General features: G+C 28.8%; 1 protein-coding gene across 9 annotated transcripts in view; it reads left to right on the top strand.

Annotated features, from left to right (window-relative positions):
• LOC142332386 (Ig-like and fibronectin type-III domain-containing protein 1) overlaps nucleotides 1-21,794 on the top strand; it is a 676,608-nt gene that overhangs the window by 608,593 nt on the left and 46,221 nt on the right. For all 9 annotated transcript variants that reach the window (XM_075378862.1, XM_075378812.1, XM_075378850.1 and 6 more), the window contains 6 exons: nucleotides 6,573-6,783; nucleotides 8,065-8,190; nucleotides 9,702-10,032; nucleotides 10,439-10,614; nucleotides 11,972-12,110; nucleotides 17,502-17,833. In XM_075378862.1, coding sequence (XP_075234977.1) covers nucleotides 6,573-6,783; nucleotides 8,065-8,190; nucleotides 9,702-10,032; nucleotides 10,439-10,614; nucleotides 11,972-12,110; nucleotides 17,502-17,833 — 1,315 coding nt within the window. The remainder of the gene's footprint in view (nucleotides 1-6,572; nucleotides 6,784-8,064; nucleotides 8,191-9,701; nucleotides 10,033-10,438; nucleotides 10,615-11,971; nucleotides 12,111-17,501; nucleotides 17,834-21,794) is intronic.

Genomic DNA, 21,794 nt, shown 5'->3' with positions numbered 1-21,794 from the left:
ATGCTACTTTCTTCACCTATTTGCCGCAATACCTCTTCATTTGTCACTTTATCCACCCATCTGATTTTTAACATTCTCCTATAGCACCACATTTCAAAAGCTTCTAATCTTTTTTTCTCAGATACTCCGATTGTCCAAGTTTCACTTCCATATAAAGCGACACTCCAAACATACACTTTCAAAAATCTTTTCCTGACATTTAAATTCATTTTTGATGTAAACAAATTATATTTCTTACTGAAGGCTCGTTTAGCTTGTGCTATTCGGCATTTTATATCGCTCCTGCTTCGTCCATCTTTAGTAATTTTACTTCCCAAATAACAAAATTCTTCTACCTCCATAATCTTTTCTCCTCCTATTTTCACATTCAGTGGTCCATCTTTGTTATTTCTACTACATTTCATTACTTTTGTTTTGTTCTTGTTTATTTTCATGCGATAGTTTTTGCGTAGGACTTCATCTATACCGTTCATTGTTTCTTCTAAATCCTTTTTACTCTCGGCTAGAATTACTATATCATCAGCAAATCGTAGCATCTTTATCTTTTCACCTTGTACTGTTACTCCGAATCTAAATTGTTCTTTAACATCATTAACTGCTAGTTCCATGTAAAGATTAAAAAGTAACGGCGATAGGGAACATCCTTGTCGGACTCCCTTTCTTATTAGGGCTTCTTTCTTATGTTCTTCAATTGTTATTGTTGCTGTTTGGTTCCTGTACATGTTAGCAATTGTTCTTCTATCTCTGTATTTGAACCCTAATTTTTTTAAAATGCTGAACATTTTATTCCAGTCTACGTTATCGAAAGCCTTTTCTAGGTCTATAAACGCCAAGTATGTTGGTTTGTTTTTCTTTAATCTTCCTTCTACTATTAATCTGAGGCCTAAAATTGCTTCCCTTGTCCCTATACTTTTCCTGAAACCAAATTGGTCTTCTCCTAATACTTCTTCCACTCTCCTCTCAATTCTTCTGTATAAAATTCTAGTTAAGATTTTTGATGCATGACTAGTTAAACTAATTGTTCTGTATTCTTCACATTTATCTGCCCCTGCTTTCTTTGGTATCATAACTATAACACTTTTTTTGAAGTCTGATGGAAATTCCCCATTTTCATAAATATTACACACCAGTTTGTATAATCTATCAATCGCTTCCTCACCTGCACTGCGCAGTAATTCTACAGGTATTCCGTCTATTCCAGGAGCTTTTCTGCCATTTAAATCTTTTAATGCTCTCTTAAATTCAGATCTCAGTATTGTTTCTCCCATTTCATCCTCCTCAACTTCCTCTTCTTCCTCTATAACACCATTTTCTAATTCATTTCCTCCGTATAACTCTTCAATATATTCCACCCATCTATCGACTTTACCTTTCGTATTATATATTGGTGTACCATCTTTGTTTAACACATTATTAGATTTTAATTTATGTACCCCAAAATTTTCCTTAACTTTCCTGTATGCTCCGTCTATTTTACCAATGTTCATTTCTCTTTCCACTTCTGAACACTTTTCTTTAATCCACTCTTCTTTCGCCAGTTTGCACTTCCTGTTTATAGCATTTCTTAATTGCCGATAGTTCCTTTTACTTTCTTCATCACTAGCATTCTTATATTTTCTACGTTCATCCATCAGCTGCAATATATCGTCTGAAACCCAAGGTTTTCTACCAGTTCTCTTTATTCTGCCTAAGTTTGCTTCTGCTGATTTAAGAATTTCCTTTTTAACATTCTCCCATTCTTCTTCTACATTTTCTACCTTATCTTTTTTACTCAGACCTCTTGCGATGTCCTCCTCAAAAATCTTCTTTACCTCCTCTTCCTCAAGCTTCTCTAAATTCCACCGATTCATCTGACATCTTTTCTTCAGGTTTTTAAACCCCAATCTACATTTCATTATCACCAAATTATGGTCGCTATCAATGTCTGCTCCAGGGTAAGTTTTGCAGTCAACGAGTTGATTTCTAAATCTTTGCTTAACCATGATATAATCTATCTGATACCTTGCAGTATCGCCTGGCTTTTTCCAAGTGTATATTCTTCTATTATGATTTTTAAATTGGGTGTTGGCAATTACTAAATTATACTTCGTGCAAAACTCTATAAGTCGGTCCCCTCTTTCATTCCTTTTCCCCAGCCCGTATTCACCCACTATATTTCCTTCCTTGCCTTCTCCAATGCTTGCATTCCAATCTCCAACTATTATTAAATTTTCATCTCCTTTTACGTGTTTAATTGCTTCATCAATCTCTTCGTATACACACTCTACCTCATCATCATCATGGGCGCTTGTAGGCATATAGACGTTAACAATCGTTGTCGGTTTAGGTTTTGATTTTATCCTTATTACAATGATTCTATCGCTATGCGTTTTGAAATACTCCACTCTCCTCCCTATCTTCTTGTTCATCACGAAACCTACTCCTGCCTGCCCATTATTTGACGCTGAGTTAATTACTCTAAAATCACCTGACCAAAAGTCGCCTTCCTCTTCCCACCGAACCTCACTAATTCCTACTATATCCACATTTGTCCTACCCATTTCCTTTTTTAAATTTTCTAAATAATTTTATTTTTTAAATAATAAATAGTAACATAAATTGTTGACATTGGATACTGTACATGGTAACAAAACACATGAAAATATATTTGAAAAAGACCTACAATGGGAGAATATTCTATGCAGTACTGAAATTTAGTATCAAAATGAGTGAAATGAATGCAGCAAAATAACAGAATGGGAGATTATACGAAGATGGAAACCATCAAGGAGGTCATTTTGTCAGAAATAACGTAATAGATTTAAATAATTTTTTGGACAATACAAATAAACATTTATATAAACTATGGTCCTTTATGGTTTCAAAGTGTGATAGTAACATAATTAGGATTGAAAAGGAAACATTATAAAATCTTTTGAACCATGCAGTTGGAGAAGAATAGTGAAAAAATGTAGATTGATAAAATTTAGTTTGAAGTATTTAAAATAGATTGGGGACAAAAGAAGCAAGTAATAAATTCTTACTGTAATTGGCCCTTGCCTTATTCTAAAGCATCCAAAATTAAATAGTTTGATAACAGTAATGTTAAAATTATTAATTGATATTGGTGTGTAATATGATTCTGAAATATAAAAAAAATTATAATACTCGTAATAGGACATTTAGAGATGATATGAAGAGATAAACTGTAAATTGAAGTTGAAATTAAATAATCAGTTCTGAACATCAGGGAAAAAACTAAACTACTCAAATGACTGACAACAAAAATCCTTTTTAAAATGGTGCCGAAGAAGTTTTATTTTTTTAACAAAAAGTAAAAGAAAAATGTATTCCCTAACATTGTTTTGTTAGAAAGAATATCTCATTATTTAAATTGTTGGATTACATAAAGTCAACTTCTGGTAGTCCATGTACTGCAGGTGTTTACACAGTAGCAATTTGTATGGTTAGCAATAAATTTTTGATACATTTCCTGGATCTTTTCCATTAAATGGCATCATTTGAATTTTGTTGGAAGTAGTGTAAACGTGACTTGCTATGGAACTGAGTGACATCATATCCAGATGGCATGTCATTACTACACCACTACATTGTAATTAATTTATTTACAATATTCCATTCTTCAGAAATCATTCATGCAAGTTGGATACCGACATCAGTATCAAAATAAAGATTTATTTGAAAAAATTCTATGTATTGCAAAATTTATGCTGCCTGAAAAAATGATCCTTCATATTATACATTATTATTGTTCTGTATTGTAGCCCTATAATATCTTTAGTTCCTCATTTTTTTTTTATATTTTTACTTCCTTGTACAAAGTAAAGGAAGTTTTGTGATCATAGATAATTTTGGTTTTCAGATTTCAATGAAATATCCATTTTGACCATCCCTGAATCCATTTTGACTAGTTTCAGCGTGACGTATGTACACATATATGAATGTATGTACATATATACGTATGTATCCCACGTAACTGAAAAATGATTAGTGGTAGGATGTTGAAATTTTTGTAACATCTCGTTGTGCACCTCCCCTTTTGATTGAAATTGATTGAATCAAAAAAAAAAGTTAAAAGAAATTGATTTAAGTATATTGATCTATTAATAATTATTTACCCGTGATTATAAAAACATGTTTTCAACAAATAATTATTCAATAACAATAAAATATTTTTAAAAAATGAAAAAGCAGAAGTTATTAGTGAAATAAACTTCTATGTACTTTTAAAAATGTGTATGTAATTTAATAGGCATTATTACATATGTTACATGTAATAGATTTGGTGAAACATTAATATTATTTCAATTATTATTTGGTAAATATTAATTGAAAATTATAATGTAAAATATTATTATTTTTGGATTTTCCAGTTTAATTTTATTTAATTATTCTGAAATTTCCGTTTAATTTTACCTACGCTAAAGTTAACTACAGAGTGACTGAAAAATAGACCATCATAAGAACAACATATACATTGAGGTGCACATGCTCAATCTTTAATAAATTGCAAAAAATTCTTATCTTTTAGTTCATTACTCCTCTGATATTGTCCGACAATATTCTTCCTAAGTAGGAGTTGATGATCATTTTGTTTATTTGTTTTTTGTTGACAATCATTTAATCACTCTTTGGTTTGATATAATTCTTCTGATCTTAATTTGTGTACACGTCTAGTTTTCAAATTTTTTCTCTTTATATTCATCATCCTCTCTTAATCTTTTTATTCTTTCCTTGGTCTTAACGTTTTCTTCCTCTTTATGTTTATCAACTTCTCTTATTTTTTTTTTATTCTTTGCTTGTGCTTAAGATTTTCTTCGTTTTCATATTCATCTTCTTGTTGTTTTTTTGAAATATATTTCTTCATGTTATCTTTCTTTTTCCTGTATGATTGTTTCTTTTGCATTTTTGATTATTCACCAAATAATAAAAACTGAATATTTTACACCATAAGTTCGAAATTAACATTTATAACCAGTATATAGGAATAGTTGAATTATTATTAACTTTCACTTATATGACACACCAGAAATCTGAAACTTTTGTTAGTCAGCAACTCACTAAGACACGAATAATACTGATCTAGTAATATGAGTAATAAAGGAACTTTTACTCTATACTAATATTTCATGTAAGATTGTTGACTTACTAATTGTATAAATATTTGATGTTAATAAAAAGTAATATTTTAGCAATTGTGTAACTGTCCATCTTCCGCATCTTCTTTCTGTCATCATTTTATTAAAGAATTGGAGGATTGTATTTCACCTTCAAATGAAATAAGTTTAAACGAACTGCACCAAAACATGTGTATATGTAATTTAATAGGCATACAAGGAAGTCATGTGATGTCCACATCAGATTTTTTTTATGTATGTTTATTTTTGTATAGTTTATGTTTATTTAAGTTAAAAATACCAATTAAAAAAAAACAACTTTTTTTAAATTAAAATAAGCAGCAACATTGTAATCAATCGAATATTGAATTATAATTGCTTTGACAATAATCTGGCATCGCTAAGTCACAGCCAGCGGGTCAGTCACTGTGGTGTTGACAACATTATGCAACATTGATGTTATTCCAGTTTATACCAAAGTGAATTTACAGTATTCCAACAGAAATGCAAATGCTGCCACTTAATGGGAAAGTTTACATTTCCTTTTACAAAAGTAATTAATTGGTAGTAGTAATGGTTTAACAGAGTACAAAAGAATGTAAATTGTTAGATGACTTATGCCAACATTTGTTCATAATGTTCACAAAAATTTCCTGAACTCTTAAAGTTTTCTTTGTAATGTTCAGTTTGATTGTTATTAAAAAGGTTTTTAATTTATTCAGTTGATGTTTAATAAACATTAGACTTGAATTTAGTGTTACCTTAATAACAGCTAATGGCTTGGAAGAATAAAAAAAACAAATTATGATCAAACTAAATTCAGTTGGATTTATTTGTAAACTGACTAAAAGAGAATTAAACATATTTATTAATACAGTTTGGTCCAGATCTCTGAACACTGATAATCATATACACAATTGAATAACTAAAAAAATCCACCAAAATATTAAAATTAAATTTGCTCAAAAAAGAAAAAAATTAAACTTACAAGCAAATAAAATTAGAAAAAATACAATGTTTAAATGATAAATAATTAGAGCTCATAATCTACTCCACTCCCCTCTTACTCAATCATAATCGCATTCTACTCCTGTCTTTATTATAGTTTCTGTGAGCTAGCAATGACTGTTTCACTGACCATATGCAGATTGCATCTCTTGCATGATTTCAAGCCACAAATAGTTAATTTTAATTATAGTAATATTATATTTTACTATTTCCTTGAATTTAAATACAGATCAAAATAATATGCTACTTGACCACATTTAGAAAGGTTTCCTAATCCTTTAAAACAGCATCATCAACAATATACTATTTACACCATTACCAACAAAGGAACTGTACAATACCAATGAAAAGATCTTCTGGATATACACATTCATATTTAGAAATATTCTTATTTTTTTTTTAATTTCAAAATGAAATACTTTTTAATTTGACTGCTGGTATTTTCAGATGTGTAAAATACATGGGAATTTATACAAACTGCCTGATGCAAGGATATGGAGTTCTGCCAAGTGCACCTTCAAAATTGCGAGTTACAAATGTTGACGTAGACTTTGCTATTATACACTGGGAAAAACCAAAGACTCTTGGAGAGACGGTTTATTCGTACACACTTTATTACCGACAGCTTCAAATGGCAAACTACAATATCGTACCTAATGTAAGTTTTTATTTGTATCGGTGACAACCATCAATTTCTTTTGAATAGTTCAAGTAAATAATTTGTACCAAAAATGGTAAGACAACTGTCAGATTTATTTCCAATCTCTGGAGTTGTACAATTCTATTAAAAATAAGTTTTTTTCTCTTTTAAATAAAACTCTAGTGAGTTTTCAGAGAATCAAGCTGTAAAACTGGTATTAAAAAAATATTATTTAAAACCATGTAATAAGGAAATAATGATAAAAAAAATTTCTAGTACTAAAACAGTGTGAAATTACTATCTGTAATTTTAGTTTTGCATGGTATATAATAGTTAAGAAGCAGTCTTCAATGGGTTAGAATAAGTATATACTTTGTTGTTTGAAAGAGAACCATTTTAAATTTAGTAAATGTTATTATTTCCGCCATTAAAAATAAGTATATGATGAAATGATGAAACCAATTTTTACAAAAAGAGAATTTCATCAGTTTTCATTTACCAGATATAAACAAAATTAATTTATCTATACCATGTTCCATCAAACTTTCTGGTAGTAATTAGTCAGAGGACATATTTGAAATTTGCCTTGTAAACTACTTTTTGGTAGGTATTATAATACCATCAGCATTATAATAAATTACTTATAACAACAATCAAATTTTTGTGTAAATGATATAATGATATATACCACTGAACAAGTAATGGAAGCAACTCTTGATTATATATGAAAAGTAGCGTCATTAAATGATGTTTGGAGCACTATTACTACCTTGAAATATATCCAGGGCTACAATTCAGTCAGCAAGAAATGTAAAGTCTTAAGTGTAAATCATTAATCTAAACTGGAAGATAGGAATGATCTCAGAAAGTTACTCTGAACTACATCATATTAGATGATCTTCAGCGTAAATAAATGTTTAACAGACTACTACATTTAACATGATAAAAGTTTTTTTGTTACATTCAGTCTTGAATCAGTTCAATGGAGATGTAGTTGATGACAAAAATCTCAATAGCTACCTCATCAACAAACTTAGTTTGCCTAGGATTTATACTTTTTAAATATGGTTTATTAAATATATTAGTTAGGTTATATCATCTCACCTCTTTGATACTTATTCACTTCGTTTGAATCTTTCTCACGTAGTCTCTTATCACCTAATATAAGGTAGGTTTGGATTTTTCCAAAAGTTTTCATTTTTAAATTATCTTCTTTTGTTACTTTATTTTTGTATTTGACTATATTTAATATAAATGAATATTTATAGTGTCACCTTTAATTGATTTTTTTTAATACAGGTTCATCCACCACACATCTTAAGTCCACTTTCAACTGATACTTTGTATGAAGTCTATGTAACTGCCTCTAATGAACATGGTGCTGGTGAACCATCACAGAGGATAGTATTCAGTACACAGAGTGAGGTATTAATTCCTTATCAAAATAAATAATGAAGGCATAAAATTTTTTCATCCTTATTTTTGTTACTTTTATCATTAAGTTCAATATAAATAAATAAAATCATACCATAAATTGGATTTTTATAAAAGACATAAGACTGTCTTGCAAATAATGTCAGGAAATCTTGTTCTTCATTTAATGCAATATGGTTATGTAATTTATCAATAAAACATAATTACAGAATTGCTAAGAAAGTGGTGAATAAGCATTATTTTTAACAGTAATAGTATATTTTTTTTGTTATGAGAATTACATTATTACAAACATTAATGTTAGTATTTAATATCCTGAATCATTAACTGCCATTCTATATAGAATGCTATTAAACTCTGTATTGTTGCTAATGAGTAGAGCAGCTCAATTTTTATCAATTATCAAACTTCAATAAATAATTTTACTTACTTAATTTTTATACTCTATATTTGTGATATATTTCAAAATGGGAGTAAAATGCTCATTATTTTATCAACATTAATAGTTAAGGTAGTCAATATTATCATTTAAAAGAAATTATAGACATATGAGATGGTATTCAAAACATTCCTTGATTATAATTTCAAGTAACTTAATACTGTGTGAAAGTTAAAGGTTATGTATATATCTGTGTCATCATAGGGAGTTAAGGATAATTGATGTTTGCTTGATGGATGAAAATAATTACTAAGAATAATGATATTCATCTTAACAGTTGGGATTACAGAGGTTGGTAATTTTAAAAATTAGCTGCAAGTTTACATCACATTTTGAGAAAAATCCTACAGAGACTGTAAAAATAACTCTAGAATTGTATTGAATATCTCTTGGTTATATCAAAGTGGTTTAGTGCCATATATAATCCAAGAAAATCAGAATTTCAGTTGATAACATTTTCCAGACACAGAGGTCCTCAACCACCAAAAATTATCATAATTATTGCAGGAATTCAATATATCATTGATAAGTATATCCATAAGCATTATTTTCTTATATAGCACTTCATTATAGCACTTTAATTACAACAGTATAATTTTCAAATAATTAAAAGAAAAAAATAACATGCAGGAAGCTTGGTTTAAAGCAAAACATCCATCAAGCTGGTTCTGTTTGGCTGAATTGGCAACAGTGGTCATTGGAAGAAGTAGAATTCATGATGTATTGTCTGCTCTTTACTTAGTAGATTTTTGAAAATTTTAAAAGTAATTCTTTATTTATCATATTATCATATGAATTGTTTTTGTAATGATTAATGTATTTCTGTAGATATCTGAATATGAGGAACATACTGAATGAAAGCATGCTTATAAGGATGTTTAAACATATATATAAAAAAAAGAAGTGTGTGTGTGTGTGTGTGTCTCTCTCTCTGTCTGTACACACATACATACACTCACACTCTTTTTGATATAAATAAATGATTAATTTCTAAGTTATTATTATAGATAATCAATATAAATCCTGACAATAAACTAAATAATTACACTCGCTCTCATTGCAGTTATTAGAGATCAAAAAAGAAGAAGCAGTAAACGAGTATAATGTAACACAATGTTGTATCGAAGCAGGTTTGAGTAATATTTGTCTACCTGTATGCACCTATGATGCAAGCATGTCAAAGATGAAAGAACTTGCTGGAGTTTGCGCTGAAGAATTGCCTAAACTTATTAGATGTGGAGCTGGGGGTCGAAATCATGCAGGATGTTGTTCAAGAAGAGGGGTTCCTCCTTTCTGTCAACCTTTGTGTTCAGGAGTCATTATTGAATCAGTTCTTGTTACTGCTACATCTTGCATACCATACATTGGAAATATTGTGCAGTGCTTTGAAGAAGGTATGACTAAGAACTATTCATCCATAACTTAGCATAAGAATTTAAATAGTTAGCCTATATATTGAACAGTGAATTAGAATAACAAAATATTTTTAATTTAATTTGGCTATCTCAGTTCTAACTTGTATTACTTTAATTAATACTAAATTTGACATTTAACTGATAATAATTTATATCAAAATTTAGTACTATAGCTTTTTTTTGTTTTTAATACAATGTTTTTATTCTTTTTCTGTTAACTGAGTTTTTAATTATTGTTCAGTTGACCCTGAATGATGTTAGATCATCTCTGATTTGATTTATTTTATCCACTATTAATAAATTTGTTTTTTTTTATATGTTCAGATTTTAAAAATTAGTTTTGAATTGTGAAAAACTGAATTGGAAAATTTACTTTTAATTACAGGAACCGGTCTACTACCTGGCCCAGTCGATGAACTACATGCAATCCATGTCAATGATACAGAAGTAACACTTCACTGGGAACCACCAAAAGATGGTAGCAATGTTACTGACTACGTAATTCATTACAAGAAAGTAGATAACACTACCATGCATGAGACAGTTCCTAAATTAGATAATGTAAGTTTTTGGAGTTAAATAGTACTAATTACTTCAAGTTTCATCGTTTTTAACAGTATAGATCTTTTGTGATCAGTTAGGTTGATACACATTTATGTATTGGTTAGGTTGCATCATACTTAAGTTAAATGTAACTTTTATAGTTTATAAATTTAGTTTTTTTCTAAAATATCATGTAGCATTGCTTACTAGTAGGTGAATTTAGATCAGCTTAAAAGTGCATTCAGTGACTGAGTACATTTATGTATGTACATGTCTCATTTTAATGTGTACATGTCCTTTTTAAAATATTCAGCCTTAATTAAAATTATGTAGACAGTAATCAACAAATTTAGTAATAATACTGAACAACCAAATTTTTCTAAGAGTAAGGGTAGTTTTATTGTAGTTTCAGTAAGTTATATTAATATTTTAATTCTGTAAACAATTTTTAAAATTCTATTTTAACAAATTATTGAAAATTTCATTATAAGTTTATTTTATTGGACTGTAATTTACTGTTTTTTAATAGTTAATCTGTAGCACCACTAACACTAATATTATTATCACTTTTATATTTGACACATTGTGGCAAAGTAAGAATTATAAAAGTGTCTCACAAAAAAAAATAGTCTCACACTTTTGAATTACAAAAGTGTGTCTTCACTTCTATCTGTTGAATCTGTGATACCACAATTCTTAAAACTGTTTTAAATCAGATCTGGAATTTATCGTCATGCTTTCAATATTCATTGGTACTTTAAACTCAAAGAAGAACTGTTTAGTTTTCTGGAACTAATTGTTTTATTAATATGTTTGTGTCAAGTCAATAGATGCAAGTGTCTAGTATTTGTAGTTTGAGTCATTTCATCAAGAATTATTAATTAATCCCATTTTCCAACCATTAACCTTACTTTGCTATCTTCAGTTAGATGATTTCAAATTAAATTATCCAATTCATTCACACTTTCTGCCTTTTTAGTCACATGAAAAATCCATTGTGAAAATGTCTCTTTTTAAGATCACCTTTTATAAAAAATATCATAAAATGAATAATTTCTTACCTGATTTTGATATTTTTTTGACCAGTAAATAAGAAAAACGTATGAACAGTAATAAAAATATTTTATCATTTTTACATGCTTCTAAGTTTCAAGCTCAATTTCTAGTCAGGCATGACATTTTATTTACGTGAATAAAGATTTGACTACCTAGGTAGTCAAAATTTTTGAACTTGTTAAACAATAAAATTATAGTTTACAGAAGTTTTAGTTATTTCATCAACAGTAATAATATTCTTGCATTCGTTACATGGGAATAGATGATAGAATTACTGTTTTCTGGATATGATTATAATTGTACAATTTTTGTTTTTCAGCAAAAGAATGCAACATCAACTACAGAAACAATCACTGGCCTAGTACCTAATAGCCTGTACAATATATTTGTTGTATCAAGAAATGAACATGGTACATCTCTTCCATCTTCAATCCTTCTAATAAATGCTACCAAAACTGGTAAGTTTAAAATTTTTAATATAAAATAGTATCAGTACGGATTTGAATACTAAATCGTGATTACTGGTGTTCTTTGTAGGTTGAGTTTCAATTAACCACACATCTCAGAAATGGTTGACCTGAGACTGTACAAGACTATACTGCACTTGCTCTAATACCTATTATCGTCATTCATCCTAATACCTGGCGGTGATTCCCAGAGGCTAAACAGGAAAAAAATAATAAAATAGTAATGAAACCAAACTTTAATTACTAATTGAAGTACACTTTCTAAATAATTTTGTTAAGTTAGTGAATGAGTAGTAGAAGGTAATAGAGAACTAACTTATGATATTGTGATAATTGTTAAAAGCAGACTGACAGTTAGAAAAGACTTTAGATCAAAAAGAAGTTTACTATGCATGTCTACGATGCCATTGGCTATCAAATACAGATTTAGTAATTAAGTACCATTTAAAAAATTTATAATATAATAAAAATAACAAAGAAAATAAAAATAGTTTTTCAGTACAGAAAAAGAATTTAAATGATAACCCCATAGATCATGTGAACGAAAAATCATCTGCTATATAAACATAAAATTCAAAATGTAATAAATAACTAAAAAAATAACTCATTTCTTCCTCATCAGTAAAAGGTAAATAAAAAGAGAAAAACATCAAATAAACAGTGTTTTTATTACTGGTTTTGCAGTTAAATTCATCAGTTAACCGCTTCCAGTAACTCAGAACATCTCTTGTAAAATTAATAAGTCTAGCCCAGTTATCCGCAAATTTAAAGTATTATATATACTTTCTTCTTTCGTTATTCATTTCCCAAATCAGAAATATCTAATGTTTGCTATTACATTACATCTCCCTAAAGAATGTATGATTATATTTTTCAGTGACACTTTATAGACTTTTCTGAATGACTATGAATTTATTTGATGCAGACAAATTGTAGAATTTGTGGAAAAATACATGCCTGCACACCCAATTAAAAGCTGAAAATCAATACTTTTTTACCGCCTTCACCCAATATAAAATTTGTTATATTATGTAAGATAAAAATGTTATCAATTGAAGAGAGCCATTGTGAAACCCAGTTTTGTAATCAGAACATGCTTATTTTTAGCCAATCTGTTCATTCTGTTTAACATTGCACCCAAAACAGATTTGGCAGATGTCCAGGAATAAAGATACTGTTTATGTGTTGGAAAGATAATAAAATTTTTAAAGGAGGTTGGTACCCTTTCTTTTATCATTCAGTTAAAACAATTGTTTAATTGAATTCTGAGTCTAAGACAATGGGACTTGCTTGTATTAATTAAGTGGAAATTCTATATCCAATATCTCTTGGTTTGATATTACCCAACCACTTAAAACAATTATCAGACACAAAAATTTTAACCAGTTCCCAGAACACTTTTTGTAGAAAGAATCTTTTATTACATTGAACTTATCCTACATATTTTTAAAATATTCTTTTTAAAACTTTTTTCTAAAAAAAGAATCTTTTACAAAGAGATTTATATTGTTTAATTGCCTATAAATGATTTAATCACGTCTCATTAGAACTAACTCACTTATAAATACTGAGCACAGCAACTACATTTTTCTTTGTTTTTTAAAACAGTCATTACCAATCCACTTTTAATAAGCTTACAATTGATTAATTTACACAGACCATGCTCTATTTATTGCTGCCTGCACAATCAATGACTTCAGGTGTGCCATAATTTTCCCTAAACAACCCCAGGTATAGAACATGTGTTAAGCATAATTTATCTAATTTCTTAACTATCCTTTCTCCCTCTTTAACTCCCAGTCTCCCCAAATCTTTTCATTCCTTTAACATCTCATTCCTTATCTCTAGATTCCAGCTTCTTATTATCTGAGACAGAATAAATGGAACCATCCACTAACAGATGATTTATCAAAAGAATTATTTTACTACCCCTAGTTTTCTTATTTCTTTGCTCACTCTTATAAGACAACAAATTATTTACATATTTTTCTGTAGAAAAGTCTCTATGTAATTAATTAAGTCCATGTAGTTAATATTTGGCACATTTAAAAATGCAATTGATATCTTTATCATTTGAAATATACATCTAGTTTGTTTGTTATCTCCTCTACTACTTTCTAAGAATTTCAGTTTTAGTTATTCATTATTTGAAGATCCTATTTATCAACTAATACTGATAGCTATCATCCATTTTTTGGCAACAGCCTGTAATAATTATAGTTCAATAACCCCTTTATTCTGGAAAGAAGGTCTCTGATACATTTCTGGAGAATTCACAGCAGATAAGTGTCAGGCACTACTCACATTACTTGCTTTTTAGTCATCATAACCCATTTGATGCACTCTTTTTTGCACAATGTAGTCTTTTAATCACAACATAATTACTACTCTATTTTCAATGTTCAGCTTTATAAAATTTGTAAAGATTATATTATATTAATTAATTGCCTATTAACTCATTTTACATAATCATGCAATTTTGCAAAAAAAAAAATATTTTTTCTAAATATTTCTTTAGTTTGAAAATTATTAAATTAACTCTTTCAAATACTTTTATTAAGTTTTGATAAAATTTTAATATCTTCGTTGTTTTATGCGAACATTATTTTTTTACCTGTACAGTACCTTATACAAATCAATTCGATCAACGTAGCTCCTGAATCATAGATTATTTGTATTTTGTGGATGAGAGGACAGAAATAACTATTGAAACAATTGTATTATTTTAAATAATTGTAATGCAAGATATATAGTGATTCTTCCAATATACTTTTATCTTCCACACCTTCTTCTATTATTATACTTTGTTGTTTTTAGTTTAATGTTTAATCATCAACAAACTATTATGAACTTTTAATAAGATAGATTTTTACACAAAGTACAAAAAATTTTACAATAATATTTTTCCAATAAAGCTTTCTTCAAGTATAGGATCACAGGAAAACAACGAAAGTATTATAACAGTTTTCATGTCATTGGAGCAGATAGGAAGCTCCTGAATCATAGATTATTTGTATTTTGTGGATGAGAGGACAAAAATAACTATTGAAACAATTGTATTATTTTAAATAATTGTAATGCAAGATATAATGATTTTCATCTATTCAAAGGAATATTTAATACAATAACACTTTTTCTTTAAAAAATACACGTAACAAAATAAGATAACTAAAATAATAAGTTAAGATTTGTTATTGCTCTAAGAGAAAACTTAATTTTATTATTGTGATAAGTGAAATAATGGATAGAAAGCCATGTCATTAAATGGAGAATTAAATACATAAAGTGCTGTTGAAGATAAATATAATAACAAATAAAAAATAAATTATTTTTTACATTATAAAAATTGTTGATGTACATAAATATCAAGATTCCATTAAAAACAAAACTAGTGAAAATTATGAAAAATAGAACAAATATCAGCAACTTCTATTTGCAAAGTAGTTCATCAACCAGTCAGATTTAGTGATTAATGAAGATGATAATTTAAATATAATAAGAATAAAAACACTTGATGGAATTAGCTGATTGAAATGAAATGGAAAAGAAAAATCTTTGTACTGGAGAAGAAATATCTTGTTAAAAAAAGCTGGTTTGCTTGGTTCTATTATAAAGCACAAAGTGTAATAATAGAAGAAGATGTGCAAGATAAAATATATTGGAAGAAAAAGGTTAATTAATAAAACTATTAATTTCTAAAAACTGTGTAAAGCTGAACAATTGAAAATGGAGTAGTAATTATGTTATGATTAAAAGAATATTTCAGTGTCAATGAAGAGAGTGCACACTAAATGGATTATGATAAATAATAGTTATTAAAAATAACAAGATTTCACAAGTTATTTTAATCATATTGCTTTAGCTTGAGATGGGCATTTCCAATAAGCTGTACTTAAAAAAATTTGAATACATTCATCAAGAAATATATAGCCATGTCATAAATTCAGTTGCTACTTTTTTTTCAATTAGTTATATCCTCAAATATAATTAGAACAGTATTGAAAAATATGTACTAAAAGTTACATATATTTATTTGTTCTTGATCATGGTTATATATTTATTTACACTTACAATTTGGAATTACCTGGTGCGTGCTAGAACCTGAACAATTTATGTTGAATGGGAGAAAAAAATTAAAATATTGTAAAACTCTTTCAAGGAACCCTTCCCTGTTCAGCAATAATTCCTGTGAGTTACACTTATTACAGCAGTTTTCTATTTCCAGTAAATGACTCCATTAGGAAAACATTCCTCTCTCTACATATAACAAATAAACTAAACCTTTAAAACCATATATCAAACCTTTCAAAAGCTAAATAAATTTAAATAAAAGCTAAATCTAACTTTCCAGCTAGCAAAATCTTTTATTTAAAACTATAAACTTTTAAAATAACAAATTGAACCATATTAAATAAATTCAATGATTTTTAATAACTTAAATCAAAACATTAAAGTGGTTTTATTGTCAACTTCAGTGATTGGTACCATTTATTCTTAACTTTTTACTGAATTACGATATTTTTGAATATGTTTTTACATTTTCATTAAATGAACTATGTATTATGTAGCACTGTGTACTAACTGTGTGTTTCTGCTATGTATTAACAATTTCATTATTTTTCTCCCTTGTACGAAGTAAAGGAAGTATTGTGATCGTGAAAAATTTTGATTTTCAGATTTTAACGGAAATATCCATTTTGAACACTCCTGAAAAGATCTTGACTTGTTACGGCTGTTGTCTGTACGTACGTACATACGTATGTCTCTCGCATAACTCAAAAACAATTAGCCATAGGGTAATGAAATTTTGGATTTAGGACTGTTGTAATATCTAGTTGTGCACCTCCCATTTTGATTGAATTGACTAGACCAAAAGTGTCCAAAAAAGCCCAAAATCCAAAAAAAAATTGGACTCTAATTTGGGAATTTTTGACCAGTGGTTTTCCAGTTATTAGCCACTTTTCAATAAAGAACTTTTAAATCGTCTAGAATAGTTATTTCCAAAATAACTGTTCACTTATTAATACGAATGGTTATTTTATGAATTGCATGTCCCACTTCTGCTAACTGTAAAGTGTGTCCTACTGTGGAGAACTAGGATCTTTAATCTGTTACTGTATTTGCTACACATTATTTTTATTGTTGTATTAAAAGTTTTTCTGCTGGGTACATACGTAAACAAAAGATAGACCCTATTGTTTATTTATAAAAAATTAATGATTAAAATACTGTCAAATCAGTAGTTACAAATGACAGTTAGTCATTTGTTCATGAATTTCTTTAACTTGATTTTATGCTTCACTTCTTTGATATCCACCCATCTGTTATACTGTTATTTTACATTATCAGTACTTTTATAATACATTATGAATTCTGTTTCAGTCATTGCCAATGGAAAAGGTATCCCTGGAGTGACATCACCTCCACATTCATTAGCAGTCGCTGTTCATAGTGCTACTTATGTAACGATCACATGGCAACCTCCTGAGTTTAGTTTACCTTCAGAACAAATCACTTACAGGATATACTATAAATCAGGAGCCGATTCAAATTTTACTTCAAAGAAAACATCAGTTACTACTCATGTTCTTGAAAATCTTCATCCAAATACTCAGTATATTGTATATGTTACTGCAGTATCAAAGAAAGGTGTTAGCTTACCATCAGAAACTCTTATCGCATGGACTGATCCAGCATATCCTGCTTTTGTTGAAGTAAGTAAAATTGTGCTGAAGTTAACAAAAATATCTCTAAAGTTAATTCTATGCTTACATTTTTTAGATAAAGACCTACTCACTACATGATATTATTTTGCAAGTTATTTTTAGTCAACTTGTGAATTGTTTTATAATATTCTGTTTTACAGTTGACTATGTTAGATGTGCAAATGTTTTACTTTATTTCTTGGTTAGTTATATTTTTCTTAATATAATGGTTATATTTAAGAAAATAATTTCCATGTTGATAGCTACTGGATCTCACAATCTCTTATAGATTTGTTGTTTACACTGTACCTCACACAGAACATTATTCTATTCCATTTCTCGTTCTTAGTTGTAATGTATCTAACAACTAATTTAAATTTGTTATCTAAGTAACCAGTTTTACACACTCTATTACAAAGTAAAATAAATAACTTTGAACGTCAATGAGTGACCTTAACTCTGTGTACAATATGTATTATGACTGTCAACTACCTACAACTTACAGGCATTTTCTCAGCCAAATTCATACGCATACTTCCTTATGGTCTCCTTTAAAAATAACCGTGACTTTGAATTTTATTTCTACTTCTTGCTCCTGCCATACTTTGTTTAATACTATTGTTTTATCTTTCCATTTCTAGCTTTGCATTCAAATACAACTTAGAAGGATAAATTAATGATTGGAAGATCAACTAAAATAATGATAAACAGAAATTCATCTTTATCCAATTTCATGTTCCACTCTTCCATTCAAATCTTCATTAGCATATTTTCATTAACTCTCCCTTTGCACAATTCTCCTACAGTTCTCACACATAAATCCATTTGAGAATGTGTTACTACACATTGATAAAATAATAATTCTTTGAAAGAAAATTATTCTCCTTTTTATTACTTCTCATTGAGCACAGTCATCCTGGCAGCATAAAATTTTCCCATGTATATGAAACTCCCAGACATCCAGGCATATTTTTCCTCAGAACATTTATGTGGAAGCATTTATGTGGAATTTATCCAATGCTACAAGAGATACCACAGTGATGTGGTTTGACAGCCATTTTGATTACATTTGTCTTTAGAATAGATTTTTTTTCTACGGCATGAAAGTACAATGGATATTTATCTAACTGCCATCCACTGTAAACTGATGGCATTGGTAGAGTGGAACTGCTTTTACCAGTGATTGGTTGATATTGAAGATTACATGCTTAAATCTGTTATAAACAAGTACACCTTCTAACAGTCTCTGTTTTTTCACTGCAGTCATTTTTAGAAGTCTAGGATCAGATGTCCAAGACAGGTTATATTTCCTTTTTTGCCTTCTAACTCTTCTCATCAACAGTTAACCAACCCACCTCTAAAACTGAGGTAAAAAAGAAGTAGTATGCAATCTTTATATATATTACGTATATATGTTGATATAATTTTAATAGTATATATTCAGTAAAATAAGTTTTGACAAAATATCAATCAAAAGAAATAATTTTCTCGGAATAAAATAAGTATTATTTTATTTTAATGTTATAGTTTCAACATAGAACTTAAGTAAGATTTATATACAGTTATACATATACTCTAAACTTCTGTAATCTTCCATGTATAAATGGAAAAAAGCAATAATAATCCTTGTGTAACAAAACAATGCAGCAGATATAAATATGATTTAAGCACGTATGAGATTTATGTCAGCGTTTCTCAACCTGGGAGTCACGGTGATGTGAACAGAAATCATGAAATTAGCGTACAACTTGGCATATAAACAGTAGTTAAATCACCTTATGAAAAAAAGTCATTTATTATAAACATTTTACATAGATTTGTAAGTACATGTAAATTAATGAGAAGGTTTCATTTGATTTTCATTTAAAAGTTTCTCCACACATGATCGATGTTAGAAACACATAAAAGCAAATTATTTTCAAATGATAAAAGATAAGTCCTATATTTAGTTTTTACGCAACCATAGATGAAAAACCTTCTTCGCAGAGTTAAAACATGGCAAAAGGGAATAATATTTTCAATGCTTGTGTGACTAAACTTGCATAATCACTTTGATGAACAAGCAAAAACGTATCTAAATCTTCATATGTTAATCGTAGTTGTAACATTATATTGGCAGATATTTCGATGTGCTGGCCGTGAATCTCAACTGGTAATTTAGCATCTGCCACAAAGTTTTTACTAAATGGATTCAGTACCCATCTTGTCAAGAAATCATTATTATCTTCTGAGAAATACTAGTACAAGAGAAGTACTCATGCTATCCAAAATGTGGTGGATAACAGTGTCTTCTTCATCCAAATCTTTCTCAATATAATTCCACTCACAGGTAGTGAGTGGAAAAATATCAAAATTTTTCCAGGTGATGATAATGCAAAAGTGTTTTCACCCTCCAAAAAAAAAATCACAATTTTTCCAGGTGATAATGCAAAAGCGTTTTTCACCCTTCAAAAAAAAAAAAAAATCAAAATTTTTGTTTTGAAGGCAAATAATCCAGATACCAAGCATCTTAATGAAAACATAATATTTTTATCATATCCTGTAAATTCACATCCAAGTCGTTTAAATGTGAAAATACATCAGCAAAGTATGCCAACAGCAACATATATGTATTATTCTGTAAAAACATTGAAAATTGCATTTTGTTTCATATCACAATTCTGATAACTGGGTTAACACCACTTTCTCCTGTAATAACCATCTGACTTGTTCAGAAAAGAAGAATTTTTTTCTTTCTGCTTATCATCACATAATTTAGCAAACAGCCTATTCTGTAATAGTCGATTTTTAATAAAATTAACCATTTTTACAGTTTTACAAAGAATTTGTTTGAGGTTTTCCAATATATATATATTTTTGCAAGAGCATGTTTGTGAAGGAAGCAGCGTATCGATTCTGCCCATGGCATGATCACCTTTTAATTTTTGCACCATCGCTAGCTTCTGCAATACATTTTGTCCATTCCATGTTATAATTTTTCATAACTTCATAAAAAACATTAAAAAGACATTGTCCTGTTGCATGACTAGGAATTGATTTACAAAACAACATATTTTCTTTGACTGATCATTCCGTAGCATTCGTATCTCACAAAACATAAGAATCAGAAATGTTTGTCAAATCTGTTGATTCATCAACTTGAATATAAAACAATTCACTTGAACTAAGTTGTTGAATTATGTGATCACAAACATTGGCAGCCAAGTCATCGATTCACCTTGATACTGTGTTGTTATAAAGCAGAATTTTCAAATTTTTGCTTCTTCCTCGTCTGTTAAAACTTTGACCATTCAATTGCAGCAGGCAATATGAGGTTTTCTGTGATTGTATGGGGTTTGGACATCTTATCTCCTCTTAATATTACAAGATAAGATCCATCAGGCCTTTTAAGATCCATCAAGCCTGTACTTTTATCAGTATGGTTTGATTTATAATTAGCAGTATTGATTTTTCAAAGTACGTAATTTACTTTCAAAAGATTTCAAGGGTTTGCTTTTATGATCCAGATGTTTAGTTTCCAACTGTTGAATTAATTATGATACTTTCATTGGCGAGGACTTAAAAGCAAACAACGCACTGTGTCTTTCCATCCACTGAGGTTAAACCATAATGTAAGTAACTGACATTGTACCATCTTGCCTTTTTACCAGTCGATTCACTAATGTAGATGGCTCACTTTGTTTTTTCTCAAATTTATTGATTTTGCATAAGAATCTAATAGAGAAAAAAGTTACACCATTTGACTCCACATAAAAAATGGAAATTTCAGTTATTATTATTACTTTCAATAAAACTACACCTTTAAAAAGTTAAATAAACTTTAAAGTTACTTTCAAAACTAAATTGACGTTCTGCAATTCCTTACACATCTTTCATTTCATACTGTTGAGAGTACAAGTGTTCAAACGTATTATATGCATGTTTGAACATGACGCCCTCATAGTGAATATGCAAGCAGACCAAATTATGA

The sequence above is a fragment of the Lycorma delicatula genome, chromosome 1, assembly GCF_047948215.1.
Source record: "Lycorma delicatula isolate Av1 chromosome 1, ASM4794821v1, whole genome shotgun sequence".
NCBI classification, from domain to species: domain Eukaryota; kingdom Metazoa; phylum Arthropoda; class Insecta; order Hemiptera; family Fulgoridae; genus Lycorma; species Lycorma delicatula.
The sequence above is the reverse complement of the archived record's forward strand: the minus strand, read 5'-3'. Positions and strand labels throughout refer to the sequence as shown.